The 15,699-nt window shown below is 31.4% G+C and overlaps 1 protein-coding gene across 1 annotated transcript; it reads left to right on the forward strand.

The window, feature by feature from the left end:
* The first annotated feature begins 2,904 nt into the window (after positions 1–2,904).
* Positions 2,905–11,247, forward strand: LOC128987050 (luciferin sulfotransferase-like). Its single transcript, XM_054407718.1, has 8 exons — positions 2,905–2,983; positions 6,124–6,185; positions 7,226–7,429; positions 8,143–8,239; positions 8,769–8,922; positions 9,845–9,965; positions 10,330–10,427; positions 10,861–11,247. The coding sequence occupies exons 1-8, from the start codon at positions 2,976–2,978 to the stop codon at positions 11,182–11,184; spliced, it is 1,068 nt and encodes a 355-aa protein (XP_054263693.1). The 5' UTR covers positions 2,905–2,975; the 3' UTR covers positions 11,185–11,247.
* Positions 11,248–15,699: the final 4,452 nt, after the last annotated feature.

The raw sequence follows: 15,699 nt of genomic DNA on the forward strand, positions 1-15,699 counted from the left end.
GGTTATGTAAGAAAAACGTTTTTAATCACTTGGGATTTACATTCAAAACGTGATTGAAAAAGGTTGCGGTATTTGTAAACAACATTTGTAAACATATCAGTGACAGCTAGGAAAAATAATCTTGATCCGAACAGCTGTTCGTTATTTCATAGATGATTATGCAATAAAAATTGGACGAAAACTTTACATAAATCGCACAAAACTACATTTTTGAACGTTCGTAATATTATTTACAAAGTAGTGAGGCCATATTTTAATGGCTTAAGACAATCTCGCCAATCCAGTGAATACATTAAAATGACTTGGATCTTGTTAGGTACTCTCGTTTTCCAGTAGAAGATAGCGTAAAATGCCATCTTGAGTGTTACAGACAAAGGGACAGACAGACAGACAGACAGACAGACAGACAGACAGACAGACAGACAGAAATTGAGATAAGACTCGTTTCTGCTTATTTAATGTATAAGACGTAAAAATAACCTAAAAATATATAATTCGGAGCAATGTACAGACAAAACTCTAATTTTATTTATATAGATATACGTCCGTGAACGCGATAACTTGAGTAATTTTTGTCCGATTTTGATGAAATTTGGTTTAAAGGTGTAAAGCGGGATAAACTTTAATGAGTTCGCGAACCAGCACGATCAGACCATGGGAACGGGGCTTTACGGGGGGTTTTATGGGATAAAAATTGGTTTTTCTCACTTTTGACCCTCAAAACACAAAATTTCCCGATTTTTTCGTTAGACCTTTTTAAAGAGCTTAAAAAACAAATAATTTAGTATATAAAAGTATTTTTGTTTGATTATTAGTAACGAAGAAAATTTAAAAAAATTTAAATTTAAAATTCCCATGTTATTCTTATTGAGAATATTGTCAAATGTTGTAGTTTGCTTATTTATGGATATATTTTGATCAAACCTGGCAAAATTTATTTATTTTTTACTAAGCTATCAATATTTAACTCAAAAACACACTTTATTAGTTTCCTTGTAGCAGCAAACCTAGCTACTCATTAAACCTAATGTTATTAAAATATATTTAACTGAAAATCAATTCAGACAAATGGAAATTCGCTTAGTCGGCAGGTTTGCTGTGGCGGGGGTATTTTACTAATGCATGTCAGGGAGCGAGCTAGTCTAGTGTTTATAGTGCGGGATTTCAGTCTGTAGGTCCCGGGTTTATCGCACCAAATCACCAATGGGTTATTAAAAGTGATATTTCCACTAGGTCTAGCCTGAATCAGTGTGAAAAAAACAATCCTGGGCTCGTACCTAGAGTCCTAGGACAAAAAAAAACTATTTCATGTGAAAATTGCTTTTACAAATAATTACTTTTCTGTGGGTTATCAAAGTGTATTTATTCGATAACTATTATTGACTTTGACCATATCAATGACTAATGGGCAAATGATTGAACTGATCAAATTTAGTGGAAGGGAAAGGAATCGACAGCATTGCTGCTACTCCTTTTATCCATGCTTTTACGTTGTAATCTGTCGCCTACCAAACCACCTATTCTCATATTTTGCCGTCAAACCCATTAGTGTAAACATTTCAATATTTGGTTCTCGTACTGTAAATTTTGAGGATGCAGGTTCCATAATCTTTGACCACATTCTACAACTAATGGACAACGTCAGGAGTAATTAATATTGTGAAATTGTGTGTTTGTCTTCTTAGTCTCCCTGTCTAACCTACACAGTAGAGCTGAATGTATCACCTTGTTACAGTCCAGAGGTATTTTTATTTGAAACCAGATTCATAACCTTAAATATTTTTCTAAATTAAAATTGTTTACCGTCTTCCACGTATCACATAGTTGTGTTTAAGTTATAAAAATTAACGGCCGATATTAAAAATTTCTAACTTGAACCTGCTTAGATTTTTCCTAACATAAGTGTTTTTACCCTTACAATGCATAACAATTTCACTAAATCAGTTGAAATAATTTAACGATAAATGTTTTTATATATAAAAAACAAATGGCGAATCTCTGGGTATATACGCATAGGCCCATTCTTTCTTTTCCTATAAGAAATGATAACTCAAATACTTGAAATGTAGTTTTTTCGACACCCTATTCGAAAAAGGGTGTCGAACCCTATAGTTAAGTGTCATGATCCTACTAAATGCAAGTGTATATCTTCTTTGATCTGATCATAGCAACCATATTATCGCAAGACATTTGATATGTAATTGAACTTAAGTAACAACTGCCCTAAAGTTTTTAATCTCTTTTAGAAGTGTTAGTGTTTATTCAGCATCTCATATAGTAAATTAAATACATATTATTTACCTTTACTTTTATATTTTTGATTGTAATATTCTTGTTTAACTTACCTTGTTGTTTTGTTTACTTTGTTGAAAATAAGATCAATACAACTTTTTCACATCATAAATCTTTCTCAAAGGATACCGTACGTTGATTTTTCGTTGAGTAGAGTAATTTTTAGCAACTATTCGAGTGAAATCTTTTCACCGATGGCATACAAAGAGTATCAATTTCACTTTCGTCAAGTAATGAAGTAAAAAATTGTGTTGTGTCATCAGCATCACCGCTTTCCAAACATAGATTGTTGATTATTTGCAAATTTCAACCAGTTTCCTAGTTATCATGCTACTTGGATACGTGGAATCTACTGATTAATTTATAGAACTGTTACAATAATTATACTGTACTGGTTTTTAGAACTTAGGAAGAGTCAGGAGGTCCCCTGATCAATCCGAATACGTTTTATCTAATATAACGGTCCAAACCCTCGTCTTGTTATTTCATAGAGAAAATTTTCAGTTTAACATATGTATAATGATCAACTAAAATGACCTACTTAAAACAGGCTTTTTCATAATTGGTCTCCAATTGCTCTGTTGTTGACTTATTGAAATATTGAGCAATTGTACTTACATTATTGTATAACTGCTATACAGTATTGTACGAACAGTTGTAAGCCTACATTGCATTCGTTCACTATGCTCAGGTGAGTAAGACATTGAACTATATAATATTTTTTGAAAGAGTATATTTGATTTTCTAAATACATTTTACTATAATAATTAACGTTAAATTTCATCTTTAGATTCAAATTAAACCCTAAACGTAGATATTTGTAAATATTAAATATAGTATTTTCAGTCCGTAATTTTTTAAATAAACTAGACATTTATAAAGATTTCACGAAACGAAGTAGAAACACACAACAGAGTTTAGAGTTATTTTAGTACATAGACCTACTCATCCATAACAAACAATTGCAATATATACATAGTTTATATAAAATAGTATAATGTAAATGTAGCCTAAAAACTGATTTCCAATGTTCACGGATTGCCACATGCATTTAGCCAGTTTACCATCTTACATTTTTTCGATGGATATATTTCCTAAATTTATATACTTAGTGGAGGAATTGTGAACAAAAACATTTTCTTTTGACCAGTAATTCGGAATCAAGTCTAATAGACGAATGGAACTAGACAAATTAAAACTATGTCGAATCATATTAAGTAAATAAATTCCATTCCAAACAAGGTATAATATATCAATGATATGGAGTTATCTTGGAATTTTAAAGCAATTTAAAACATGTCGTAATGAAATGTCAACATACTATGATAGTTAAGATAGTGTTTTAATATTATTTAACTATTTCATGAGGTACAGAACATAAAAAATACATGCAATGTTAACATACAGGTTATTTTGAAGATGTATCATTTTAGTCATGCTTTAGTTCATAGGAATAATCAAATCGCTTGTGTCATGATTTACTAAACAATTATTAGTACTAGTGTACCTGTTGTTCGAAATCGAGCAATCGTTAAGTATCAGTATTACACAGGAGTTATCTTAAAACTACAGTAATAACAGTCATAATTTTTTATCAGATAATCAATAGACTCAACTAAGCTTATGTAACTAATAGAAATACTCAATCTGTCAATAACAGTTTGAAATAGTAAACACCTACTGTAAATATTTTATCATTCTTCAGATGCCGGTCTTATTTTTTTGTGTTTTCTACAAATGTTTCCCGACTTAAATATCTGTCATCGATAACATTTCTTGCATGTATTCATTTTGATCTGACATAAGGTAGGTTTACTTTCCCGCTGTGACCGCATGATGTGTATACAAGGTTAATAAAAAGTCTGGAGACCCCTGTTAATTTTTTTACGGCTCACGCTAGAAAAAATAAACTCTGCACTCCTTTATAGCATGTTATGAAGCACTTTTGGGGCATAACCGGTACTTCGTGTTCATCCAGAAAATGGGGGATTTTGGGGGAAACTCAAAAATTCCACTTTGAAGGCCCTGATAAAAGAAAACTAGCACATCAAACTAGGGGTCTCTATCTCAACCCAGTAAAAAATGGCAGTCTATTGAAATTCTCAGAAGTAAAATTTAACTTACAGCTAGCCAAGTCTGGAGACCCCCTGTAAATTTTGTAACTGCTCACACTATATAAACTAAACTCTGCACACCTTTATGGCATGTTATGAAGTACTTTTTGAGCCTATTTGCTACTTAGTTTGCAAACTAAGAAATTTAAAAACTAAAAAATTTGAAATATTAAGCCCCATTGAGTGACACCTCATTTCAAAGGTCGTGATAAAACAAAACTAACAACGTAAAGTAGAGGTCTCTATCTTAACCCAGTAAATTATGGCAGTCAATTCTGACTTCTAAGGATTTCAATTAACTGCCATATTTTACTGTGTTAAGATAGAGACCTCTAGTTTGCGTTGTTAGATTTCTTTTATCAAGTCCTTCAAAATTAAGGGTCAGACCTTCACTCGATGGTTCTTATCATTTGAAAAATTTGAGATATGGGGAATGGGCACGAAGTGGCGGTGATGCCCAAAAAATACTTTATAACATGCCATAAAGGTATGCAGAGCTTAGTTTTTCTAGTATGGGCCGTAAAAAAATTACAGGGGGTCTCCACACTCTTTATTAACCCTGTATTATATTATTGATGTTTTTTTACTTCCAAAGTAAGTTCCATAGCATAACTGGAAAATATTATTCATCTCTCCAAGTGTCTGGATTCCATTCTGTTAGACTAGGCATCTCTTCTACTCTTCTCATAGGTATAGGATCTCCTATTAATTGTCTGCTCCTCCTGTTTTCAATATTTCTTCTTAGAACTCGATACATTTTCTGTTATTACAACAAAACTGATTAGCTGTTGGAATGGTCTATAACCTCCTGAACATTAACGACAACAATATTTACTACCAAAAAGCTGGCACCTTTAATTTATAAACAGCAGTTTTTTTATGTATTCAATGTAAATCTTAGGGGAGGGGGGGGGCAATGTGACCTTTAAAAGTACCTGACACCCTTAAGGTTAAGATTTTTTAACTCTAACACCATATTGCTATACTACAGATTGAGCCAAATCTTTTGACACCTTAAACGTTGGAATAGGCCCACAAAAAGGGAGGAGTAGTGTTAAAAAAAAACGGCTTCACGTATTATATACTGTATATAGAAGATAGATATATTTTACGTATAAATGAGTAAATTCGAAAAGTCCCTATGTATTTGTATATATTTTAAAATATTTTGCCATTATCTATAAAAAGCACCTGTATATAAAATTAATATCTACGTGCTACGTAAAAATACCCTTTGTGCAAATTAGGTCAACTCAGTCACAATGATGTAACTGTACATGTGGTGTTGCTACACATGTGCATTAACTACGAGCTATAAATTGTGAGTTAATAAAGGTAAATTGCGAAAGTAAAAAAAAATACAAGAGGTAACTAAATAAATTTCACAAAATTATAAGGACATGTTTCATTCAAACATGATAGGCACGCTAAATTTATAAATAATTAAAAGGCCGTTTTGTTTAGTTTTTCTTTTCTTTTGTATAGTTAATTGGCTTCATAAACAATATTTTTATATTAAATAATAATATCATAACATTCTAACAAAAACTCAGAAATCTATTAGAAGTTTCAGAGACATTGATTTAGTCCATTAAAATCAAAATATAACTTTGAGAAATTTTTCTCAATAGTATGCCAGTTTTCATATAATATGTAGAAGTCTTATTGAAACTTTTTATAATCATGGTATCTAGTATTTACTTTATAATTCTTTCAGATTAAAGGCGATGCAACAATGGAAGCTAATTTCTGCTGTTTTCTTAATTATCTGCATTGTTGGTAAGTTTGAGTATATATTTATTTAGTTTAGGTATGAATAAAATTATTGTAACTGATTGTGAAGATATACTTTGTTTTTTTGTTTTTTTTTTACTATAAGTTATACATATGTGTGAATCTAGTGTATAAAACAAAAGAGAATATAAAACAAAATGATAACTTAAGACAAAGGAGTCTTTATATCGTAAATATAATTTTTAATAAGGTAATCATTATCTGGTTTGGGGTGTGTAACTTATAAAATAGATTTCTAAACAACGAATTAAACATTAAACCTGTTACACGTTATAAATTACAATCATTGCAATTTTAGATGTTTTTCTCCAATTTGTGAATAGATGCTACTTGATTTATTTTACCATATATCGTAAAAACAATTTTTATTCAGGCGAATAACCTCTAATTGTAATAAAATGCCAAAAAAAGAAAAATCCATAAGGTTTAAATTGGTTACCATAATCATGCCTCCTATACTGGAACCTTTTTTAAATAAAGGCTTCTCTTTAAACTGATTCAGTAAAATTCATCGACTCTCAATTAGTTATTTTATTCAAATCCAAATTCTTAGGAAAAGTAAGGTATAGTAATATTTTTATGTCATATGCCTATACGTGTATTATGTCTGTTAAGATAACCCTTTTCATGCTGTTTCATGCTACAAACAGATTTTATTTTTCAAACTTTGGAATTTCAAATAGCATTATTATTTTTTCCTTTACATAGTGAATCAAACGAATCTAAATATTTTTTTTAATATTTGCATTGGACAGAAATGTATGAATAAAAATAAATCTCATCACACCTCTTACACGCTTAACTACACACCTTCTTTTTAAATATGTGAAAACTTTAAAAAAAATTACTAAGTTTAGATAACGAACCTGTAAGAATCATAATATATGACCTTACGTTGATATTCGATTATCATTTTTTCAAAGAAATATACCCGACTTCTTTTTCGACTCAACTCATCTAATCTCTAAGTTATAAGAATTTAGATTTCTTAGATTTTTTTAATCACTCTCGCTCAAATGTAACAGACATTGGAGCGACTCTTAAGCACGAACCCCTGACAGACGAGACGTCGCAGTACATGAAGGACCAGTGTAAGGGGGCGATGCCAGCAGGGGAGGTGAGGTTGGAAGGTACAGTCACCACCAAAGCGTACGCCCATAGAGCCCAGGAGGTTATTGACATGGAGGTCAGGGAAGACGATATCTGGATAATATCATTCCCTAAAACAGGTATTAGATTAATTGAAAATTGTATTTTTTTTTACTGAAGATTGCTTATATAATTAGTTAGTCAAATAGTTATTTCCCTTATTTTTATTTTATTAGAATAAGAATAAGAATAACAATATTTATTTTCCTTTTGACAAATTACATGCATTTGGAATCGTTAGTTAAACAAGGCATAATGTTCACAAGGCATTCACAAGGCAAATTCAATATCAATCAACATGCTTCTACAAAACTCTCAAAATTTCAACAATAAATAAATAAATATGCCTATATAATAATAAATAATCACTTTATGTTCACAACTAAAAACTAAAAGATGCAAGGTCTAATTACACATGCAAGTCAAATAAATAGCACATATCAATCAAGAGTCAAAACTTAAAAATAGGTAAAAAAAACTTAAAAATAGGTACTTACGGATGCTGCTGGTATATTACAAAAATCATTCCAAAAATACAGTGGGTTGGCCAATAAAAGGTTTCTGAGGTTGGTTTTGAATTTTGAAAAATTCTGGTTTCGGGCTTCACATGGGAGTCTGTTAAAAAATCTTAAACTTAATAAGCTGTGTTGAACTTGACTTTTTCTATTGGAGAATTGTTCTGTAAACATTGCTTGAGAGCTTTTTTACATGAATTATAGTAGTAGGCTAATTGAAGTTATAGAATTTATATACATAGAATCAGATGATTTTAAATTACTCGTGATGATCATAGGTACGACATGGACTCAAGAAATGGTCTGGCTGTTGAAAAACAACCTTGATTACGAAAAGGCCAGAAAAATGATTTATGAAAGATATTTGTTCTTGGAGTAAGTAATCATAAATTGCTTATGTGTTTATACAAATAATGTTTTATTAACATATTATTTTTGTTGTCCTTTGGTAATTTTTTTTCAAACCTTCGCTTAATTTAACCAACAATGTGTGTCGGAATCCTACCAAATTGGTAGGCATCTTTACTGTGCAAAAAAAACTAAAAAAAAAACATCAAGTAAGCATTCTTAACAAGTGTACATGTGTGCTAATATACTACTAATAATTAGTTTAATAATATGGCAGGTATCATGAAAATTTATTTTTATTTTGGAAAATAACTTCAACTTGAGAAACTTTTTTTCTTTGTAAATTAAAAAGGTAAACACTGCATATGGTTGTAGGGAACAGCCTTTCTTAAACAATAAAAATCTAATGATATAGAATCTAGCCAATAAGCTAAAAGTATAAGTTTGTGTTTTTTATGTGATTCGTGTGGTTAATCTTGTTACTATTTTCAAATTAATAGTAGTACAACGGTTTCCTCTTATAGCATTTTTAAAAGAGGAATATATTCTGATTCAGGTACAGACTCTTATGGGGGGATAAGCCAGAAGACAGCTACGAAGTTATTCCTGATATGATACAGGAGGTTAAGGATGCTCATCCTCCAAGGTATATCATGACCCATCTTCCAAAACATCTGCTGCCAAAAGACATTTTGACCGTGAAGCCTAAAGTAAGTCCCCTATTTTAGATCAGAGGTTAAATTTATTGTATCTCACTTTACAGAAAGTATGTCAATATAGGCTACTTACCAGTTTGTTAATATTTATATAACGAATTAGTAATTCTATTAATGTGGAATTATTTAACTCTGTTGGTTGGATATAAGTTGGTTTACTTCAAAATAGATTAGTAATTCTATAATAATATGACTGGGATGGTGGCTTCGTCCTGTAATCCAGCTACTAGGAGGTCACGAATTTTGGATTTTTATAGGCATGAACTGTGGATGTGATACTCCCTGGTTTGGATTAACGTCCACACTAGTGAGTACTACGACTTTCCGCAGTACTATCCTAAAAATTCGTAAATTACAATTCGTTAATTACAAGGCACAAATGTGGTTCAGATTCCACTATAAACTGTAGATCCCTTAGTTGCCATTGGCTATATGGGCTATTAATTAACAGCTGTGTCTAATGAGCATTTCGGTCTTAGTCACTAACAAGACTACAAGATCGTGCCACTCATCCTACACTCATCTCCATTAAAATTAACATACACTCATACTTGACTTTATATACCTAGATTTTTATGGTCACCATTTCATATTTTAATTTATCGACGTTACCGTGAATTACATTTTGTTTATACACAAAACAACCACCCCCAACCCTACGAAGTCAAAAAATCATTATATGCTAAGGTGGAACAGCCAGTGAATACAATTTTAACAAACTCAAAATGTAAAAAAAAACGTGGCCTGCCAAAAAAATTTTACGAAACATACTTTTGTAATAAGTAACCATCACTAAGAATCACACTTACAGTTGCACGTTCGTATGAACTTATTTCATACGAATTTTAAATTATACATTAAAATGGTATTGTTCCTCCTATTCTATGGCAACTTACTTACATAAAAGGTTTTCCAGATAATTTATGTGACCAGAAATCCTAAGGATGTGGCAATTTCGTACTTCTATCATTTTATGGCTTGGAACAACTACAAGGGAACCATGGATCACTTTTTGAAAGCATTTGTTGAAGACAAAGGTAACATTATTAAATAAACGTAATTTAATCAAAAGGACCAAAGATACATTGGTATTGCCTGCTAGTGTATAAACGATAAACACCGGAGGTGCAGCAAAAAAATTTATTTAACTATTATAAAGATACGCGTTTTTGTCAGAACTTTGATGTTTACAGTGTCAGTCACAATAGAGCAATCTACATAGAGCCAGGACGATTCTTAGATGAATTAGTTTAACGTTTCTAGCCAAAAAAGATTTTTATGTCAATAACGTTACAAGGAACAGTAGTTACATTTGTAAGACGTGATTATTTATTAACAATTTAAGTATTCAAGTTTTTCAGTTTGGTTGGGTTAAGTACTATACCACTGTTTTCATTCTAGTTGTATACAGTCCGTACTATGATCATGTTCTTACGTACAAGAAGCTCAGCGAGGAGAATGATAATATTCTCTTCATCACTTTCGAGGATATGAAAAAGGTAAGACTTTTCATTTATACAAAGATTGATACACAGTAATTCTTGAAGGTTATAAATACAACGTTATAGATATCATTCTTGTATAATATTGCCATCCCCAGTTTACAGTTAGTTAGCTTCTACTTGTTTCAACTGTAACTGAGTTTTCAAGCATGATTTTGTTTTTATAATGTAAATATGTTCTGTACCTTTCAAGGTGCAGAACTGAGATTTAACAGTAGTACAAGTTAAATATCTCTAAACCACTCTAGCTACGTTAATCTTTCCGCAATTTTCAAAGTTATTTCAGAACCTAAGAGTTCCACATCCATCAAATAGTTTCAATTGGTTATAACCAATAAACAATCAAACAATATAAACAATCAATGTATAGTATCAATTTTTAGCTTGATTTATCATATGACCGATCATAATCCCAATAATGATGTCACAGGATCTATCAAAGGTGGTCAAGAAAACAGCGGAGTTTCTCAAAGTTACCTACAGCGACGAAGAATTAAAAGCATTAATTGAACACCTAAGTTTTAGCAAAATGAAACAAAACCCAGCAGTAAACTACCATCAGGATTACATCGAGCTGGAAAAGAAATACGGTGTTAAAAAAATGGCAAATGGAGAACCTTTATCATACATAAGAAATGGGGAGGACGGTGAATGGGAACGTGTCATGACTCGGGAGCAAATAAAAATGTTTGACGACTGGACAAAAAAGACTATGGAAGACAAAGGCATCAATTTTTCCGAAAGATTGAACTAGAGTAGTGGGTTAAAAAAAGTGTAAAAATGTATGTTGAAAGAAAACATAAAACAATAAACTGTATTCAGTTAAAAATTTTATTTACTTAACCAAACGTTATTATATTACGAGCATGAGGGTGATTTAATAAAGTAAAACATGACATTAACTTTGTTGATAAGTCGTTTTAAACGCGTTTCAAATAAGTTAGGTTGTTCATAAATTCTAAGAGGGGGCTACAACGGTAAGTCTTGGATTGAACCTGTCATATTTTTATGGTTACACATAAGTGTTATGTGCGTATTTTTAGGCATGTTTTAATTAAAGAAATATGAATTTTGTTGAGGTAATGAACTTATTTTGAAGATGAGTTACGACCAACAAAATGTCTTGTGCAAATGTGCCCTTTGTACTTCTTGGACAGTTTCAGGATACTGCAAATAGCGGAGCTACTATCCGGATTAATGAAATTTCGAGTATTAAAAACACCGAATTTACTACCAGTATTTTCAGTTTACATGAAACCCTGTATATATTTTTTAATGACAGTTAATAGTCGTAATGTATTGCATTTTATACAGTTTTTAGACCAGATGTGAATTTCATATATTTTAGACCGTAAAGTCGCAATCTCACAAAGAACACATGTTAATTAAAATAATACTTTGATGCAACTGATAGCAAAGTTTACTGAGCAAACTAAATACTCCTGTGGAAGTATATTTGCATACCTATGTCCTATGTCGTTATATTGACCTATCTAAGCAAGTCAAATAGCAAAGCTATACTGGGGACCTCTGAGCCATATTCCAATAATATCTATATCACCTATTTTGTTACATTCGTTTAAAAAAAATGTATCGTATATGACAAATATTAGGATAACACCGTGTTAAAATATTAATAGTAAGAGATAATAAGAAATGCGCTATAGGTTTCCGACTCCATTTAAATTTTTATATAAAAAAAGATATTTTTTCATGTCCAAGCAATTTAACAACACATAACAAAGCTTGAAATCTCAGCTACATTAAGAGAATTACAATGTGCTCTGAAGGGTTTTGCACCTTAATTACACGTTGTTAACTACACAACCTCTTCTGGCGATGACGACTGGTGAATGCGTTTGATGAATGGAGTTGAAACATCGTTAACTTAATGCGTTCTCTTCTTGGAGTGTAATTGCTTAATTATTTAAATGTCTTGTTAAAGAGGCTGTGGAGGTTCCAGTATCATGAGTAGAAACTAGTATAGTTATTTTCCTGTTAATTTTTACGTGTTTGCTGTCTTTTACGTCTACTTAATCTAGTTCCCTGGAGTACCTCAAAATTATTGGCTTTATTATATTCGTATTCAGAAATTAATGAGTATTTTATTATGCAGGTTCTAAAACATGATCTACCTTCGTCAAAAAAAGTTATAATCTTGGGCTGGCTTTATTGTCCATTTTAGAATATGTCTTGAATAAAAATCAGAGTCAATCAATATTTTTTCAAAGTTTTATGCAATGATTTATGCAGATTGATTGACAATAAACAGAAAATGGGTTAATGTTTCTTGTTTGTTAAGACGCATTAAATTTAACCGTTAGAATTATTGCTCAATGATTAGCAGTAAAATTACTACTCAGCACATCCCAATCATTGTTATAATTTTTAATTTATTACAAAAAAGTCGTAACAATGCTTCCAAGTCCAGTTAGTAAGATATTTTACGATACATATCCAATTATTTTCTCCTAAATTTTGTATTTATCTTGTTATCAATTTAAAAACTGTTTATGTGTCTTGATATAACCTATATAACTTACTCCCCCGGCGAAATCTCTTTAAGATCGGAGTTAGCGTTTTGCTGATACAAAAATCCAGATAAGCCGTTCGTAGCTGGTAACAGAATAAGAGCGTTGTCTTGGCGATGCTGAGTGAAAAAATCACACAACTCTTGCTTCATGAGCGGACTGGTAATAAATGTCAACAATGAACATTTTCAATTCCCTCTATATGATGAGTCCGACGAGTTCTCTTGATTTGCAAAACTAATGAGACAAACAAGCCTTTGAAACTTCCAAGTTTGATGGCTGATTGTAGTTTGCATACTTAAGAGAAACTTTCTGTTGGAAAACCATCAAAGCAAGCCTAGGTCCGTCATTTGGTTCAAAGGACGGTGCAATTGCAAATTTGTCAACATTTAAATGGACGTGTAGTATAAATTTTAATAACATTTTATTTAGTGCAAATATTGTGTCTGAATTGAATGATGTTACATTTTATTTAGTGAATTGGGCAAATAAAGTGTCTGAATTGAATGACATTAGTGATGCCAAGGGAATATAGTTTATATTTGTAAAGGGGTTTACTAAAACAAGATGCTACAATTTCAATTGGCTATAAAGTATATTTTAGAAAGGGGACGTTATTATAGGTTTATTGAAACATTTTTCTTTCTAAGGAATATGTCGGCCTTAGTCAGTAACAAGACTACAAGATCGTGTCATTCATCCTACACTCATCTCCATTCATATTTGGCTTAAAATACCTACCTTAGTACGGTTACCATTTCAATAGAAAGTATTAAAGTATTAGCTTTGAACAGCGTTAACAATAAAAAAAATAGGTTAAAACGATTGGAAACTTAACACAATCTTTACAACTTGTTCTATTTTAAATAATGTAAATTTAAAATTCAAAGAAATATTAATCAAATCCTTTGTTCCAAAGGATGATAAAATCCCCGGTTGCAATAAGCTGCACCAATAGTAGTTTATCTTCTTTCTAAGTACATAAATTTGTACTATTACTTATTTATTATTTTATCGTGACAGATTGTATTAAACTAAAAAGGTGAAATACACTCTGTGAACATAAAACTCGAAAAAGCCTTTAAAAAATTTATAAAAAACTTCACTTCAAGTTTTTTCATACATTTTTTAAAGGCTTTTTCTGAGTTTTATATCTAGTACTTTATTATTTGTAACAGTATAGTACTTGCCTAAAAGGGTAATAATATCGCAAAACAAACATTATCAGATTCCGGTTTCTCACTGTAACAAAACAGTACCGAATAGAACAATCACATGATTAGTTTCAATTAATCAGTCATATTCATCGGGGATTGTATACAGTCGCATTGTGAAATACAATGTGGTTGTTGTGGCTCTAACCGTTAATATACTACGGATTTCAACATAAATCAGTTTCCTAAGTACTTCAAGCTACTACTGTATTAATTTAATTTTTTCTTCACTCAAAAAACAAAGAAGTAATATAATAGTTAGTTTCCAAATATTTTCTATATTCCCTTGGTAATTACAACAGGAAACCTGGGTAAATCGCCAAATCTTTGATAATTTGCAACTTTCTCGCATCACTAAAATGTCACTTTATCACAACCATTTTTCTATAATGAGCTGGAATTGGATGAAAAAATATTACGGAAAGTAAATAAAAAATATGTCCAATAACACTTAAAACATATAATATACTTATACTATTAAATTATTATACTATTACGCTTATACTATTAAATCACTAAATGGTAAATATATATAAAAGATGATGGTGATCGATTTTGACTGGACACTACAATCAACATCAGACCCAATAGGCGAATTACATGAAAAAATATTGCTTAAAAACTATGCTAATTTTATAATTAAAACATGTATTATGTTTTTTTTTACAAAGAATCTGATAAGTTTATAACAAACATTATATAACAATGAACCTGAACTACAACCTCGGTATCATTAGTTTACAAGGTTGTGTTGGTCGTTAGTCAGTGGTCCCATAAGTTTGCTCGTTATAAACCAGAACTTGGGACGACCTTGTTCTTGCAAACTTCAAATTGGAGAAGAAAAATGGTAGAGAAGTAATGTGTAAGAAGTTAAATACATTGTATAAGCCTCTGTAATAGATATACAGAGTTAGTCAAAAGTCTGGACACCCCCAGTTAACTTGTTTACGCATTTCAGTAGGACAACCAAACCCGGCACATGTTTACAGCATAAAAAAACTTAACTTTTTCATCAAGGTCACAACTTTTCCCCGGCCCCCAAAATGGGTTACTTCGGGGGCAGCCCCAAACTTTCAAATGTGAACCACTATCGAGTTAGGGGTAACTTGATAGGGGTTTACATTTGAAAATTTGGGGCTGGTCCCAAAGTACGCCGTTTTGGGGACCGGGGAAAAGTTATGACTTTGATGAAAAAGTTGAATTTTATGATGTAAACATGTTCCGGGTTCGGTTTTCCTACTGCAATGCGTTAAAAAGTTAATTGGGGGTGTCCAAACCTTTTCTTGCTTGCCCATCTGAAATTTTAAAATGATTGACATTTTGGTTAGGGGTGTGATATATACTTCCGGTTTGCACCATTTAATTTATATTGATAAATTTGTTAAAATGTGGGGCCTACTCAATAGGGGTATAAATTTGAAAACTTGGGGCTACCCCCAAAATACCCATAATATTACTGTACGGGGACTTTAAGAAACAGTGTTTTTTTTATGTTGAAACCATGTGCCGAGTTAGGTTTTCCTA

The sequence above is a fragment of the Macrosteles quadrilineatus genome, unplaced genomic scaffold (assembly GCF_028750875.1).
Source record: "Macrosteles quadrilineatus isolate MER2022 unplaced genomic scaffold, UCM_ALF_1.0 Scaffold_2__2_contigs__length_208266976, whole genome shotgun sequence".
Taxonomy (NCBI): domain Eukaryota; kingdom Metazoa; phylum Arthropoda; class Insecta; order Hemiptera; family Cicadellidae; genus Macrosteles; species Macrosteles quadrilineatus.